Below are 15,791 nucleotides of genomic sequence, written 5' to 3'. Positions count from 1 at the left end.
GGCTGCCACACACCGACCGCCGACGGGGAGGCGGCGGCAGCAGCGGGGACATCGGTGCGCGGCGCCTCCGAGCGGCCGCGGGGCAGCTCCCGCCGAGCCGCGCCGAGCCGAGCCGAGCCGAGCCGCGCCGGGGCGGGCAGCAGGGCTGCCCCTGCTCGAGCAGGGCGGAGGGGCGGAGGGGCGGCGGCCGCGGCTCGCCCCGGGTCCCGAAGGCCGGGGCGGTGCGGCCGGCGGGGGCGGAGCCGCGCCCGTGACGCGGCGCTCCGGCGGCGGCGGCGGGGCCGGCGGCGGCGGACGGGCGGGGGCTCTCTCGGCGCGGAGCTTGTGCGCTGCGGCCCCGGGAGCTCCGGCGGCAGCAGCCTCCGGCCGGGGAAGGAGGTGCCAGACTCCGGCGTCGTGTGCGGGCAGCGAGGGGGAGCAGAGCGGCTGCTGAGGCGGCCGGAGAAGGAGGAGGAAGGGAGCGGGGAGCAGCGCCGCTCCGTCGGCCCGGCGGTGCAGCTGCCGCCACTTCCCGGCTGAGCGCTCTCCTGTCCGCGAACTCGATCCGCTCCCGGAAACTCTCGGCTCTCCTCTCAGTCGCGCCGGCGGGGTCTCGACACGGCTCTCGGTCCCGGCGAGGCGGGCGGGGGGCAACTTCTCGCACTTCTCCGGAGAAAGATTTGGGCCGCTCCGCTCCGGGCGCGGCAGCGCCTGCGGTCCCCGCCGCGGCGGGAGAACTTTCGCCTCCGATCGCGGGGCGGCGAGAGGGGCCCGGGTACGCCGGCCACGGCGGGAGCAGCGCGGCGGCGCCGGCCCGGCAGCCGCGGAGATGAAGCTGAGCCGGCAGTTCACGGTGTTCGGTAGCGCGGTCTTCTGCGTGGTGATCTTCTCCCTGTACCTGATGCTGGACCGCGGCCACTTCGACCACCCGAAGAGTCCCCGGCGGGAGGGCGCCTTCCCCAAGGTGAGCGGGGCGGCGGCCGAGGTGGAGGGGAGGGCGGCCGTGCCGCCGCTCCGTGCCCTGGCCGTGCCGCTGCCGGAGCGCCGGGCCGCGGCGGGGACGAGGCGCGGCGGCGGCGGGGCCGGCGGGGCGGGGGCCGAGCGGGGCCGCCTGCGGGCGGCGCTGGCGCTGGTGCCGGCCCGGCGCGGGGCTGCGGCGGGCACAGCCACAGCCACAGCCGGGCGCGGGGCTGGCGGGGCTCGCCCGGCGGGACGGGACGGGCCGGGCCGCGGGTGGCGGAGCGGCGTGCGGGGCGTGCGCGGGCAGGACGGGGAGAGCTGTTAGCTCGGGAAGTCAGCCGTGTCAACAACAGGTAGACTTAGGGAAATGCTGACTCGGTGGCTGCTTTCCTTTCCGCTGAGCCGTGCTTTGAGCTGTAGCTGGCTGACCCGACTGCTCTTCATGGTTAAACGACGCAGTACTTCAGTTCTTCACTTTCCTGTGTTCGCTGCGTGGCAAAGAAGTTTAAAAGCTGCGTGTCGTGACTGTGTTCTAATAAGGAATTTTTGCCCGTGAGAAGAAACATGCATTTCAGAGAGGACGTGGTTTGCTGTGCAGAACGGCACAATACTGCTGGCTATACACAGCTGTGTGTTCTTATAGACAAAAAACCCAGCAAAACCCCACAGCACAAAATACAAAGTTACAACCTATTTATGCTTGCATGGTACTTATTTTTATTTTTATTGGGAACAAACCGAAGGAAAATATATTTTACTACTGGACTGAGGACTTCAAGTGAATAAAAGAACTCTAAAAACTTAGTTAAAAAGTAACAACTATCTCTCTGTTAGAACCACTCTTGTTTCATTCAATGCAAAAGCAATAATTGATACAATTTTTTTAATAGTAAAGACAAAAACCTCGACTTAAATGTAAAGGAAGTGAGCAGATCTGTTCTGCCTTTATTCCTTCAAGTTACAGTTCAGGGGTCAGCCTTCAGTTTTTGCAGGAAGGAAGAGAACAAGAGGAAGAGGAGCAAGACAAGGCTGCTACAGTTCAGTGTGTAACTCCAGCAGGAAGGTAATGCCTCTCTTGTAACAGCTAAGTACAAGTGCTGCTTTGGGAATATGGGCAGTATCTTATGCGAGGAAATCACTTTATGTATCATTATTCAGCCAGCTGAGTTTAATACAGGTATGTTTTAAAGTCTAATGTTAGATGTTGGGTTGAAATACTTGAGTGAACAAGAAAGATTTATTAGACGTGTTTTGTCTTCCATTGTCAGTGTCTTGTAGTTGTCTGTTCCTGTCCTACAGTGTAATCCTGGTCAGAGGTGTAACATGGTGCTACCTCTTGTGACCATGGGCTTGGTACCTTGATCTGTTTTCAGGCCTATTCCTTCTAGGTGGTGTAGTCAGCTAGAGACAAGCGTTTCTCCTTTCATCCTCCTCCCTCCCTTTGGTCTTCTAGAACAGTCTGTCAGTGTTTACTCTTTTTGTCTTTTCCATGCCTAGATTTCTTTGAAGTTTCTGATTCTCAGTGGAAAAACTTCTGCCTTTCGAGGGTCCTTCCTTTGGGTAAAACAGTTACCTTTTCCTTTCTTACTGCTTTGTCTTCTGAGGAAGTTACTGATGAAATTCAAATGTTTCACTTTGTTACAACTGTGAAACCTCTGACACCTAGCAAATGCTTTCAGAGTTTTATAACATCAGTTTGAAAAAATACAAAAGATAAAGAGTGAAATAGAAGCCTCTAGAAATATATGAAAGAAACACTTTAATACTACTATCTCAGCTGACAAAAAGTTGTTTGTGTCAGTGCAGTGTTGCCAGAGCTCAAAGTACTCGAAGTGAAACTAGCCGCAGATGTGAAACCTTCAGGCTGTTTTTGGTTGAAAAAAACTATGGCAGCAGACTGTTGATTTAAGAATGCATTTTTTTTTCTTATGACAAAGGTCAGAATTTTTTAGCTTGAAAAAAGGAAATAAGATTTTTTTTTTTCTTTCAGATGTTATTGGTTTGTTTCACCTCATACCTCTCTGATTTGGCAACGTGCTTTGCTGTTTCTCTGTGCAGCTCTGGTAAAAACACACGTCACCTTTCATGTCCCGGAAGTTGCACATTGATTAGTTTGTTCTTTCTGACCTACGTGGCTTACAATTAGCTCAGAGAAGTGGCTACTTCTGGAAGCAGTCCCTTGTTTTAGCTTATAAGCATTTGATATCTAGGTATTCTGTTTGAATTCTACCAGAACAAGAGATGGGATTTTTCAGCTGATAGCATTTGTTGAGCTGTATTCACCTAAAGTGTCATGTAACTAGTGCCAGTAGTAAAATAAGTTATTAGAACTGCTGCTCCATTTTCATTATCACGTTTTTTTCCCAAAGCAACGTGCCTTTTCTTGGTGTGGTCTCAAGGTGGCTTGCATCAGACTCAGTCCTCTTTTAGGCTTTTCAGTGTAGGCCAGGGGGGTCAAGACAGTGTCCTCACAGAACTTGCTCGCTTGTTTGAGAGTTCAGGACACAAACAAAAATGTCTTGTAGAAATAATTTGTGGGCAAGAGCTTCCAAGATGGATAAATATCCATAGTCAGATGGCTTTATGTTCTCTTTTACCAAGTATTTAAAGGCTTTTCACTGTGGTGCAAAACAGAACCCATTGTCAGGCTTTTGACACAGCAGTAACTTTGTGTCTTTTTTGGTGCTTGTGTTGCAAAAGCTGGCATCAGTAGTCAGTTTCACAGTGGGTTTTTAACACGCCTATCTATGCTGGGGTGTCATCAAGGCAACTGTAATAGAGCTTTAGTTAAAGTGCTTTATATCCTTGTCATCATTGGTGATGCATTTAAATGATAATAGCAGAAGATCTCTGTGTTGCCATAGAATGGAAGCTACTGTTAATTTGGGGAAAAATAAGTACCTATAATACATGTATATCAAGGCTTACTGACTCTGTAACTCCTGCAGGTACCTTTCTGGATCCTGCCTGTTTGTCAGGTGTATATTATTCTGGTGATGATCATATCACAATCTTTATCTGAGCCTGTTCATAGCCATGGGATGCTCCTGTCTCAGGACACATATCAGAATATGATGAGGCCTAGCATCCTGTCTCAAGTCTAGGAACCATGTTACAACATGGTTGTGCAGAGATTAGCTCAAGGTGCAGGGAGGGCCTTAGGTGCATTTTTAGGTTATTATTGTAGCAGTTGTACAGATTATGGTAAAGTTCTAATTTAATATAATGGAAAAAGAGCTGAGTGTATTGTTTTTGTTAGCAATAATACAATATTCTCTTGGAAATTTTGTTTGACTGCAGAGGAAGGAAGTCTCAAAGTGGTGTTTAGACCTATGACATTGCCTGTGCCGCACGCGTCATGTATGAGGGATGTGTGGGCTAAACTGATAACTGCTAAGTGAAAGCTACATTCAAATCAAGTCTGAGAAGACATCCATAAGCAGCTTACCTTATAGAACTTGTGTTATTGTGTACAGATGAATAACAAATACTGATAAACCCATATTAAACTGTTCTGGATTTTGGACTCATATAGAAGAATAAAAAGAGTATAACGGCTTGTGGACTGTTTATTTTGATTCTAGATCAAAATAAGGGTCTCACCTAAGCATGCATGGCCCACACTAGAAGTCCAATTAAGAAAAAAAAAAGTAAGTTTTGTTTGTAATAGTGTCTTGCATCAGAAATATATGCTCTTTATGTAGTGTTATGATGAAAGTTAATTTTAGTGAATTTTATAGCTAAGCAAGGGGAAAACAGCATCACATTGAATCATCCGCTGTCACTACCTGACAGGTAATGCTTTGAACTTGACCTTTCTCCTCTAACCACTTTTTCACATTACTTGGTTTAGCTTTTATGGGACAATATCTCTGCACTGTGTTAAATGTTGTTTCTGGAAATACATTTTTGAAAGTCAAGACTGCAATGATTCTGGAAGGTAAATGGACCAGCACCAAGGAATGCTTCATTTTGTCTTTACTATTTTTTTTGAACTTTATTAAAAGGCAAAGCAGAAACATACAGGAACTACCAAGCTCACCATTTTCTTTTTACTAAACAACTGTTATTTGAATGAGATCTCCTTTCCACCTCTGTGTGTTTTCCCCACCTCTCTCTTTGACCACCATTTTTTGAAGCACACTCTCATCTCATGTGTGTTAACTGCTTTTATGAACTCACCAATTGCCCTGCATCAAAGAGAGAGGTGATCAAGAGTGTATTTGTTCACAGAGTTTATTTGTTGTTTTGTTTTTGGTTTTTTTTTTTTCTTGCTTGCACATTTTGTGTAAAGTTCTGGCTAAGCAGCAGTCAAGCAGAAGCTATTAGCCTCTTTCAATTACAGTCTTTAAATCTGGTGTGAAATGTTGAGCAAAATGTATTTTACAGAATACATAGTCTACAAAGCAGTAACTCTTAACTGTAATTGAGCACATCCTTCTGCTACCTAGAGTTATTGCCTAACTGAATGGTATAAACTAAACGGAGAGAGGTTTTCTAGTTTGTTCTTACTTAAGCTTTTCTTTGTCTAACCCATTAAGTTTTGACTTGTTTGAATGAAAATAACCATTATTAAAGTTCCTACTCTTAATGGCAAATAAGTTGTGCTTCACTTTTGTACTGCTAGACGTTTAAATAAAGATTCAGCATAGTATGGAGGAGAATCAACAGATTCTCATAAACAGATGAAGACAAAATATATCTGTGACAGTAGTAGCGAATATTTTTCAGTTTAATTGACTTTAAACTGAATATGTCTGGATTTCTTTTTCCTTGCCTTCAGGTCTCTGATGATGGTGTCAAAACTAGTCCTTAACAGCATGCCTTATATTTGTAAATGCTATGAAACATAAGTCTAGTGTAATAGTACATTAAACATTCTTGTTATTGCTATCTCTGGTGATAAAGCAAAATGTGAAAGTCTATCAACTTAAAATCTATTTGTCAGGCTGTTGCATCTTTGAATCAGAATTTTATCATTCTCTGAAGAGAACAGACTTTTGTAGTTATTTAATTCAGAAGATTTCCAGTGCCTCTGTCAAGTGAGCTTTCTTACAATAGTACTTTAAGGGTAGGAAATTACTAACAAGGTCTCTTGTGTTCTTTTCATTGTCACAAATGCGCATAAGCCCTCTGCACGGATCAGCAAAGCCTTCAAACCTTGATTTGTCCTTTAACCGATACATTGTATGCTTGTTTTTGTTCTGGATCCTGCTTTGCAAAGAAAATTCATGCAGAAACAGTGTACTCAAATATCAAGCTTTGATCGTATGTTGGGTTACATTTTAAACTTTTACCTGCTTGTTTTTTCTGTGCAGGAGGTGAATGTTTAATTGTATATTTAGTATGTTCTGTTCACTGTACAGTGCTCTGATAGCAAACAAAGAATGCCTCCTGGTGTTACCGTCTTGATAAGCTGGCATCTCATCAGAGTTTGCATCAAGGTTTTGGCAAAGATAGCTCATGATTTCTAGAGATATATCTGGATATAGTCACTGGCAAGAGTGGTGCAGAAGACTGTTATGATGACTGCCATTCACTGCAGCCAGAAAATGAGACTTTGCTTCCTCACTGCTTAATGTAGTGAATGTGTATAGGCAATGACCTCAAATTACACGTCCTTTGGAGAGCTCTGTCCTTTGTGGTGCTCCACTTTCTTCACCACAGTTCTTTGGTACACCAGAGCATCTAATGCAGGACACTGGCAGCTCCTTTGTGGTCTCCTTTTTCTTCATGTGGGTGAGAAAGGGAATGGGTTCTGGCTTGTTTTGAACCCAGCACTCAGTGGTTGCTGGCTGAGTCTGGATGCAAATAACCAAATTCCAGCTGACATAACATCAGAAGTCTCTAATCTGGATTTCTCCTCTGCCTGCCTGTTTCTGTGAGATCCCATCTGTGGCCCTGTCATACTCCCTCTTCAGTTATTTGAGCAAGATGTCTTTTTCCTGATGAGGTGATCACTAGTGGTCTGTTGGTCTGCATTTAGAGAACGAGTGTGCATTCACTCAGGAAATGCAAATTTCAACTACCATCTTTTCTGCAATGTACAGTGTTTAGATAGGAGAAACTGAACCCTCTCTACTTCCTCATAATGAAACATGTTGGACTGTCATCGTGTTACTGGGCTTCCCTCCATGTGTTGGGTGTCACTGTGCTCCTTTCTGGAGAGTCCTTGCCGCAAATCAGACTGGTGTCAGGAGCAAACAGAGAAGGACAAGCAGAGGGCAGTGGGAAAGCAGACTGCCCTGGAGTATTTGGGGCATGAAAACACCTGAAGGGTTCAGAGTGGCTGAAGCATAAGGATCTGTTTATGTAGCTGATTCATGTGGTGATAGTGGCAGGTTTCTCAGGGCAGCTAACAGGTGTGGACACAGGTGTTCCAAATGGGAGGAAGGTGTGTGGATCTGTGGTGCCTTCACATGAGAAGATTCTGTTGGTTAAGTCCAACCCTGCGTAATCACAGGGGGGGGTGAACAGGTGTGCTGCTCATGTGATGCCATTCTCCTACCAGAGCAGCTGTACCTACTTTTGGTAGATTTATTGGCAATTTGCACTTCTTGTAGAAGAGCTTCCTATGCTGTGAAGTAACAGAAGGATTGGCTTTATTGTTTTTTTAAAAAATCTTTATTTACACATTCAACAATGTAGATTAACAGAGAGTCCTTTAGTGTTCACTTGTACTGGGATATACTTCATGCATCTCCAAGTTTTGGTGCAGTTAGGCATTTCTCAAAGCCTTGGATCAAGGTTCCTTCTTTTCTGAGAAGACTTGATGCTGTGAAGTCAGGGATAGTTCTGCTGACATTTATGACTTGTGTACCTACTAAAGTTTTGCTATTCAATATCTACAAAGTCATATAGAACCCAACATTTCAGACAGAATTGGTGCATCTCTGCTCAGATTAAAAAAAAAGTTAAAAAGTCTCTCTGCTAACCCTCTAATGTATGGAAAAATTGAAGTTTTAATTTAAAAGAATACTGTTGGAGTATGGTTTTAGTAACAGCAAGGATCTCTGTTTTGTCTTTTAATTAGTATCCCCTGTAACATGCTTCTAATCTGTATTTCTGATAAGACAAGGTCTGTTACTAGCAATTAATAAGATAAAACAGCTTTAGAGTAAGTTCAGTTTGGTACTGTTTGGCCTTGATATTTGAAGTCCGCTGCCTTCCTTTAAAAATGTTGAAACTTGTTGTAGTACGTTTTTATACTTTGTAATACTTTGAAGTAGTTTTGTTTTCTATGCCCATATTTTTCCCAAATGGTTTGTCCCAGACTGTACCCCCCTCCCTTTACCTGTGTTATCCCTCTCCCGGGATGAGATCATCCCCAAACCCGCACCCTGGCTCTCTGTCAATCACTCAGCATCCCATCCCTCCATCTAGAAGCTTTGGCCCAGGTCATTGAGTGATTCGCCAGAGGCCAGGGGTCAGCCCCCCAAGCCTTGCCCCATGCGCTGTCCTATATGTCTATCCCCCAGCACCCATCCCTTAGGGTCCCTTATTGGTTGGTAAAATGTTACCTACTTTTGGTTTCCACCTCCCTTTAAATGTAACCTTGGCACATATCCCGGGGCTCTTGGCAGGAGGACCCTGAGGTGCAGGAGCACTTTTGGGACTCCCAGAATAAAACCTTGGATTAACCCTGGCTAAGAGTGAGCCCTTTATCCTCTACCGATGTCTGTGGTGTCTCTCCTGCTGCAAAGGCGACCAGCCCGGGTGCCCTCGGTCCCCTCGGGGCACAGAGAGCGTCTCCCCGCTGTTGGCCGTGTCGGGGCTGCCCCCGGTGTCTGGGACTCGGGACTGGCCGGGGATCCTGAGAGGCTCCCAGAGGGACAGAGACAGCTTGGCGCCCAGCGAGGTCACATTTAAAGGGAGGTGGAAACCAAAAGTAGATAACATTTTACCAACCAATAAGTGACCCTAAGGGATGGGTGCTGGGGGATAGACATATAGGACAACGTATGGGGCAAGGCTTGGGGGCTGACCCCTGGCCTCTGGTGAATCACTCAACATCCTGGACTGAAACTTCTAGATGGAGGGATGGGATGCTGAGTGATTGACAGAGAGCCAGGGTACGGGTTTGGGGATGATCTCATCCTGGGAGAGGGATAACACAGGTAAAGGGAGGGGTACAGTCTGGGACAAACCATTTGGGAAAAATATGGGCATACAAAACCAAGCTACTTCAAAGTATTACAAAGAATAAAAACGCACTACAACAGAAATGGAATTTATTTTTGCCTGTTAAATTCATTGTTTTGAAGAGTTTGCAGTGTTTTTCACATTCAGCTCATAATTTTACTATTGAACAGGCACTATCTATTTAAAATTAATAAGAAAAGGTGAATGTGCAGTGAAAATAGACCTAGCTTTTGCATAATTGGGATCCATGTGAAATTTTCACCTTGAGAATGGATTCCTGACGTAAACTATTTTCATGCTGAATGGAGGCTGGGATCCATTTCTAGTCTGAGATGCTATTGTTTCTTAAAGTTAATTCTCATGGATCTGAAATTTCACAACAAAAAGCAAAACCATTTTGATGATCTCAAAAATTTGATTTCCTGCAGTTTGAACTTGGGTATTGGATGACGTCTTGGTTACATGTTCTTAACTGTAGCTTTTTATTTCGTGCTTTGCATTCAAGCTGAGTTGGCACATGGCATGATTAAAAGCTTTAGAAGAGAGGCATGGTGTATCTCAGAGTCTCCAGAAAAGAGAGCAGACTTTTGTATATTAATGTCCTCTGTTAGGTTGCATAATGGGATATCTTTGTAAGGATTTCTTTCTCCAAATAACAGAAGATCTACCTCCAAAGTTCAAGTAACATACTTTAACAGACTTCTGGAAATAAGTGTCCTAGGTAGGCTGAAACCTTGCAGCTTACAAATTATTGCTGGGTGTTTGTAGCAACATATGAAGTTGTTGATGTTTGAAGGTCTTCTGGTAACAAATTGCTATTTGTAGACAGAGAACTTGTTTTACAAAGAAAAATATTTTGTTACATAAAAACCAGTAAACTGATAGAATTGTTACAGATTTTTCAAGGTTTAACATATAATAAGTTAAATGAAAGGTATGTCTTAAAGACATCAAATATGACATGACCTCCAAATTTGGAGGAAGTTTCTATCTGTCTTGTGGAGACTGGCAGTATATGCTGGCGGAAGGATCAATCAAACTCTTATTTTATGAGGTTTTTATTTGTTTGTTTTCCACTGTGTCTTTTGCTTTCCTGGAGAGCATATAATTGGCTAGATGACATAAACCAGATGGGTGGTGTTTTATCTGATCAGTTAGTTCACAGGCTATTGCTAGGCAATGTGAAACTTTTGGTGGAAGAAAGTGTAAAATACTTCTACAGCACACATGAATGAGAATAAAAATTTTGAAGAGTTGTCTGATTTTACAGTTGTAGAGACAGTGTTGATAGTGGTGGGATAGGTGTGAGCAGTACTTTAGCTGCTTGCACACTTGATAACTCTGAACTGTAGTCGTATGCAGTGAAGCTGGGAATGATTTGTATGGGTGGCAGCTGTGCTGTAACTTCCTAGGAATCTAAATATCAGAGCCTGTGTTGGGCAGCCTGTAAAGCCCCTATCAAGTATTGTTTTATATATGTTATTTTTAGATTGAGTGGCATAATAGGCTATTAGGCTTCATGTAGAGAAGCCCTTCTTACTTTCAAAATATTACAGATATTGCAAGGGAAAACACTAATTTTACATAGAAATGTGTACACAGTATCTTTAACAGCATTTGGAAGATTTTAGTCTGGTTGTTTCTTTTGTGCCACCAGGTGGCATGGGACTACAGTTTGTTTATTCTATTTTCTTTTTTTCTTTCCAGTATTCCATCATCTACATATTGATTTCTTTTTGTTTTCAGTTCATTGGTTTTATAATTTTCTTGAATTTATCTTTAAACTGTTGGGATTCTAGGATGTTGCTCCTACATCTCACTTAGTTTGATTTGGTTTTGTCATCAAAATATATCTTTGTCTTTTTTGGAAACAGTAGCTGTCTGCCTGTGTTGCATTTTAAAAACTGTTACTGTTTTCAGGATGTATCAATCTAAGAAACAGAGACAAGCAGTGGATTGGCACTTTACGCAGCCCATAAATTGCAGAGACAAACTAATAGCATTAAAGAAATACTAAAACTTATTGTCTGAAAATTATTAAGACATCCATAAAGGTAGAATTGTAGTTATGACAGTTAAGAATCTGAAATCATGGTTGGTAACTCTTGCTGAGGGTTTGGTTTTCTTTATTTTTTTAATTCCTGAGGACTTTGCAAAGCCAAGGGAGTTTGAAAGAATGTACAGATCAATTTAGAAAGGAGACCTAATCCTTGCAAGCTACCGTTGCTGCAAAGAAAAAGGCAAATATTTCAATTATATTACTGTTGAAAGGGAAAAAGGTGTCATGTAAAGATGTTGTTTCTAATATTAAATTACAATCCTAAGAAAATAAGGCAGTGGTGCTGGGAAAAAGTCATTAAAACCGTAAGTCACAGAGTAACTGTCTACTGAATCAATAGTATTTGTCTTGAATGTAATGGTAAAATGTAGATACCTGAAACTGAAGCAGGTTTTGCTGCTATGACAGCTGCTTGCAAAAATATCTAATAATGTGTTGTATGTTTTCAGATCTGAATTCAACTTTAATAATAGAGTGACTTTTTTTTTTTTGTTCTCTTGTCACTTCTTGTTACATTAAAGTCATTCTGAGGAAATAAAGAAATTACTGTTAACGATGATAGATATCCCTAAGGTCATATTAAATAATCTGGCCTTTTTGATTCTTTTTGTAAAAGCTAGCACATTCATGTCTGATACAAAGCATCCCTCAAAAAATTTGGAAGGAGTGGTTAGTACATGAGAGAGGGCAGTTTTAGGGTGTCTTGATTGGCTGTGTTTCCTCCTGCATCCCAACAATGTAGTGATTAGATAGCATTAATTTGCTTTGTGGGATCTGTCTCTTCCAAGTTGCACTGGAAGATGCATTGACTTCTTTCAATTTATGCTGATGCTGTTCTCCAGCCTTCCTCTTGTGGAGCTCTCTAGAATATCTATAAAATCCTGTTGTTTGGCAATTGGAGATGACCTTCTGGCTGAAAATGCCATTAGCTTGATATGTCTTTTACAGGATTTTCTTGATGACTGTAATGGTCCAATTATACAGACTATTCCTGTGATCAGGCTGTTAAGGGATCTCCTACATCCATGAAGTTCTTTTGTTAATTTCTCTCCAACTTCTCCTGAAAATCAGAAAAATGGTGTTTATATTTTACTTGTATGGGAATAAACCTAAAATGTTTACAATATCCTCTTAATCCCATCATGATGTGACTGACTTGTAAAAAATTGCTTTGTTTGATGTTCTGATAAATGAAAAGATCAGATTTTTTGAAATCAAAGATGTGAAAAAAGTTGAATTGGGTGTAATTGCTGCTTGACAGTGTGAGACTTTAAAGAGTATCTTCATATTACTGATTAAATCTTGTGCAGGGAATTCAAGTTTGCAGAGGAAAAATGTATCTTTTGCTATTTTCTCTTGGGCTGAAAAGAGAAAGTTCCATGTGTTGCCTCAATTCCTTATTAGTTTGCCTTTATGTAAAATATAAAATAAAGATATATTTGAATTTTCTGTGAAATCACACACTATTGTGAACTTTTTGTTTTTGTTGTTGTTGGGGTTTTTTTGGGCTTGTCAAGAATTTTTCTGAGAAATAATTAAACTTTACTTTTTATTTCTCTCCCCTAGGGTCAGCTTTCAATACTGCAAGAAAAAATAGATCATTTAGAACGCCTGTTGGCAGAAAATAATGAAATCATTTCAAACATACGCGATTCTGTGATCAATCTGAGTGAATCAGTAAAGGATGGGCAAAAAAATCCAGAGGCTGTAAACATCGGTCAAGGATCTGTTTCTGAGCTGTTCCCTTCTGCTTCAGCTTTGCTTGCAGTTGATTCTGAGGATTGTTTGTTTGCTTCAAAAAGTGGAAGTCACAGTTCAGTTGTACAGGTAAGCAGTATGTTTTTCTGATTCTGCTGGAGTTTGTTGCCACTATACGTTTAAATCTAAAAATGTCAAGTTGCTGGTAAAATCCTGGTATTAAGACATAATAGAATTGTTGAAGTGACTGTTGTATTTAACAGATGTTATAAAACTCTTCCTTTATATCTTTTTTAAAAGTTCTCTGGAAATTGAGTAATGATTATGAAGAGTCAACATTTGAGAAAGCTTAAAAGTTTTTTTTGTAAAAAATAAAACACCTCACAGTGATTATTGTCCCACCAATTCTTTGGAAACAATTTATTTGAGTGTTTCTTTGAGTTTCCCCAAACTCTTCTAAAACCAATGTAAAATAAACTGGAAATAGTGGATAGTCATGGTTTAACTAGATTTTACTTTTAGGGATGTATGTGTAGATGAAACTCGATGGATAGGTAAAGAATGTGCAAGAATTAGTAATTTCAAAAAAAATCAAAATTTCATAAAGAGTCCTGTCTTCCCTTTTGAATGTCATTTCTGTATTTCAGCATTCCTGTGTGTCTTCAGTTTGTATAGGCACTTTGATCAGAAAGGAGGAACATATACCATGTTGGCTGCTTGGCATAAACTGTGGAGGTTGAAGTTTTTAAAGTCAAACACTTCAAGTTGAATTTATTTTGCTTTCTGGTGATGCTTTTGAGTTCATGGACTCTTATATATTCAGTTTTAATGGAGTGATTCAGGAGCACTGAGAATTCTCTGTGAAGTTTGTGATCTGTACTGTTTTTGTGAGTCTTGTGGGAGTACTATAAATATTCATAGTACTCTAAAGCAAAGATTAAATTTTGAAGTCCAGCTTTCTCATTTTAGAATTTGAAGTATTTCTCTTGCAGGAGAATGACAGTGGACTTCAGACAAATAAATGCACATATTAGAACAATTGTAACCTCTGATGTATCATGCTTAATACTTTTAAACTCTTCAGGGATAGGCACTACCTTGCTAGTCTTTTATAGAGAAAGTAGGCTTTTTAAAGGCAGTATCTGAACACTTCTTTTGGTGTCTGATATGCATTAAGACTTCTGTGCAGGGAAGTGAAACATCTGGAGCTGTGGTTACAGGCTTTCAAGTTAGTGGATTATTAACAGGTACATCATACAATCTGTTACTATGTTAGGTGATGTACTTTGTTATGTGCATTAAAAATAAGTTCTAGTAAATGAATTTTGAGATAAAATATGTTATCTTAAATTCTTGGATATGATAACCTGTTATGAAGGGAAGGTAAAACATGTTTTCTAAAACTGCTTTTTTTTTTTTTGCTTCACACATGGGGAATACAAGAATATACACCTGCTATCACCCAACTACCTACTACCTACCTAATGGGGATCTGTTGTAGTTATACTTCTTTTGGATAATTTTCTTTGTTTTTATGTATATTCACATGTAGATAAGAAGCAAACACACTTTTCCCCTACTCACACTTTCCTTTCTTCCTTGTGCAGGGAGGAGGGCTTTGATGTTCTCTGTGTCATTGCATTGCACCCTCTGCTCAGCAGGTTATTCACTGCTATCATTAAGTCACTTTAATAGTGCTTCTGTACACAGTTAGTTTCTCACCCTGTGAGTCTGAACTGCATTTCAGTTATGGAATCTAGACTTGTGTTTGACTTTAAAAGACCTTGACTTTTGCAGAATTCCTCTAGCACCATGTTAACAAGCTGATCTAAATCACTGATCTAAATAGTAAAACTAAAAACAGTTTTACTATTTAATACTTTACCAACCCTGATGTATTCTGCATGCTCAGTTAATTTATTTGAGACATTTTCAATAATTATTTTCAGCACTTTTTGACAGAAATATGTGTTAATTTCTGCTGTTTGTAAGCATTGACTTAAACCCACAGTTTTTTACATTACTTCTCCCTTATTTGTCTCTCAGGTGGGTATATGAGAGACTAGAAAGTAGTAAGAGCTAATATAGGTGAGATTAAGGGTTTGGATTTTAAAAAAAAACTTTACAGAATGAAGACAAAAGAATTTTCACTGAATAAATCATGGAAGTTGATTATAGTCTCCCATAATGGAGAAACCATTGTAAAAAGATATTCAAATATGGATTAAAAAACCTTGTGATGATACATTGAGAAATATTGCTAGATTTTTTTCTCAAAGATATGTGATTTCATAAATCAGAAAAACCAAGTTTCTAACAACATGAGACCAAAGAATTCTCATATGAGACAGCTGAAGGATGTTTTTTTCATGGAGGAATTGTAAATCAAGAAATTGTTTACTTCTACCTGTACTGTTTGTAAGTTGTTAGAAAACTGTAACAGAACTGGAAACTGAAAATAAAGGTGACTTGAGAATGCTATAATTTAAGTCAGGTAAAGGACTAATGTGTACTTTTTTCCCCCGGAAGATAAATAATAGAGACAGATAATAAACTCACAAATATGAAGATGACTGGATTTAATGTGGATATGACCTGATGCTTTTTCAGTTTAGTAGTTCAAGTAGTATCTGGCATTTGTTGTTCAGAAGATGGAATTCTCAATAGCCATCATGCTGAGCTGAAAGGTCTTTTAAATAACACAGTGAGGTGTCTCCTCCTCTTGTCCATTTCAACTACTGAAGCATCTAACATCAGGCTTAGTAATGTTACTCCTTTTGAAAATGAGACATGAATCACTCTTTGAAAAGGTGGTTTGAAGAGGCATGATATATGCTTTTATTTCTTCTGAGAAATAGTTTAGTATTCACTGTTAAGATGTTATGATGTTTTCATGAGGTTTATATAATTTCAGCAGTTTGAGTCCTTCAGTATAGAGAAAGAATAAGCCCAT

General features: G+C 40.9%; 1 protein-coding gene across 1 annotated transcript in view; it reads left to right on the top strand.

The window, feature by feature from the left end:
- Window positions 1-348: 348 nt before the first annotated feature.
- The window catches only part of MAN2A1 (mannosidase alpha class 2A member 1), a 107,570-nt gene continuing 92,127 nt past the window's right edge, over window positions 349-15,791 (top strand). The window contains exons 1-2 of the mRNA XM_059492214.1: window positions 349-943; window positions 12,707-12,967. Of these exons, the coding sequence (XP_059348197.1) occupies window positions 809-943; window positions 12,707-12,967 (396 nt within the window). The 5' untranslated portion in view covers window positions 349-808. The remainder of the gene's footprint in view (window positions 944-12,706; window positions 12,968-15,791) is intronic.

The sequence above is a fragment of the Ammospiza nelsoni genome, chromosome Z (genome assembly GCF_027579445.1).
Source record: "Ammospiza nelsoni isolate bAmmNel1 chromosome Z, bAmmNel1.pri, whole genome shotgun sequence".
Classification (NCBI taxonomy): Eukaryota; Metazoa; Chordata; class Aves; order Passeriformes; family Passerellidae; genus Ammospiza; species Ammospiza nelsoni.
The sequence above is the reverse complement of the archived record's forward strand: the minus strand, read 5'-3'. Positions and strand labels throughout refer to the sequence as shown.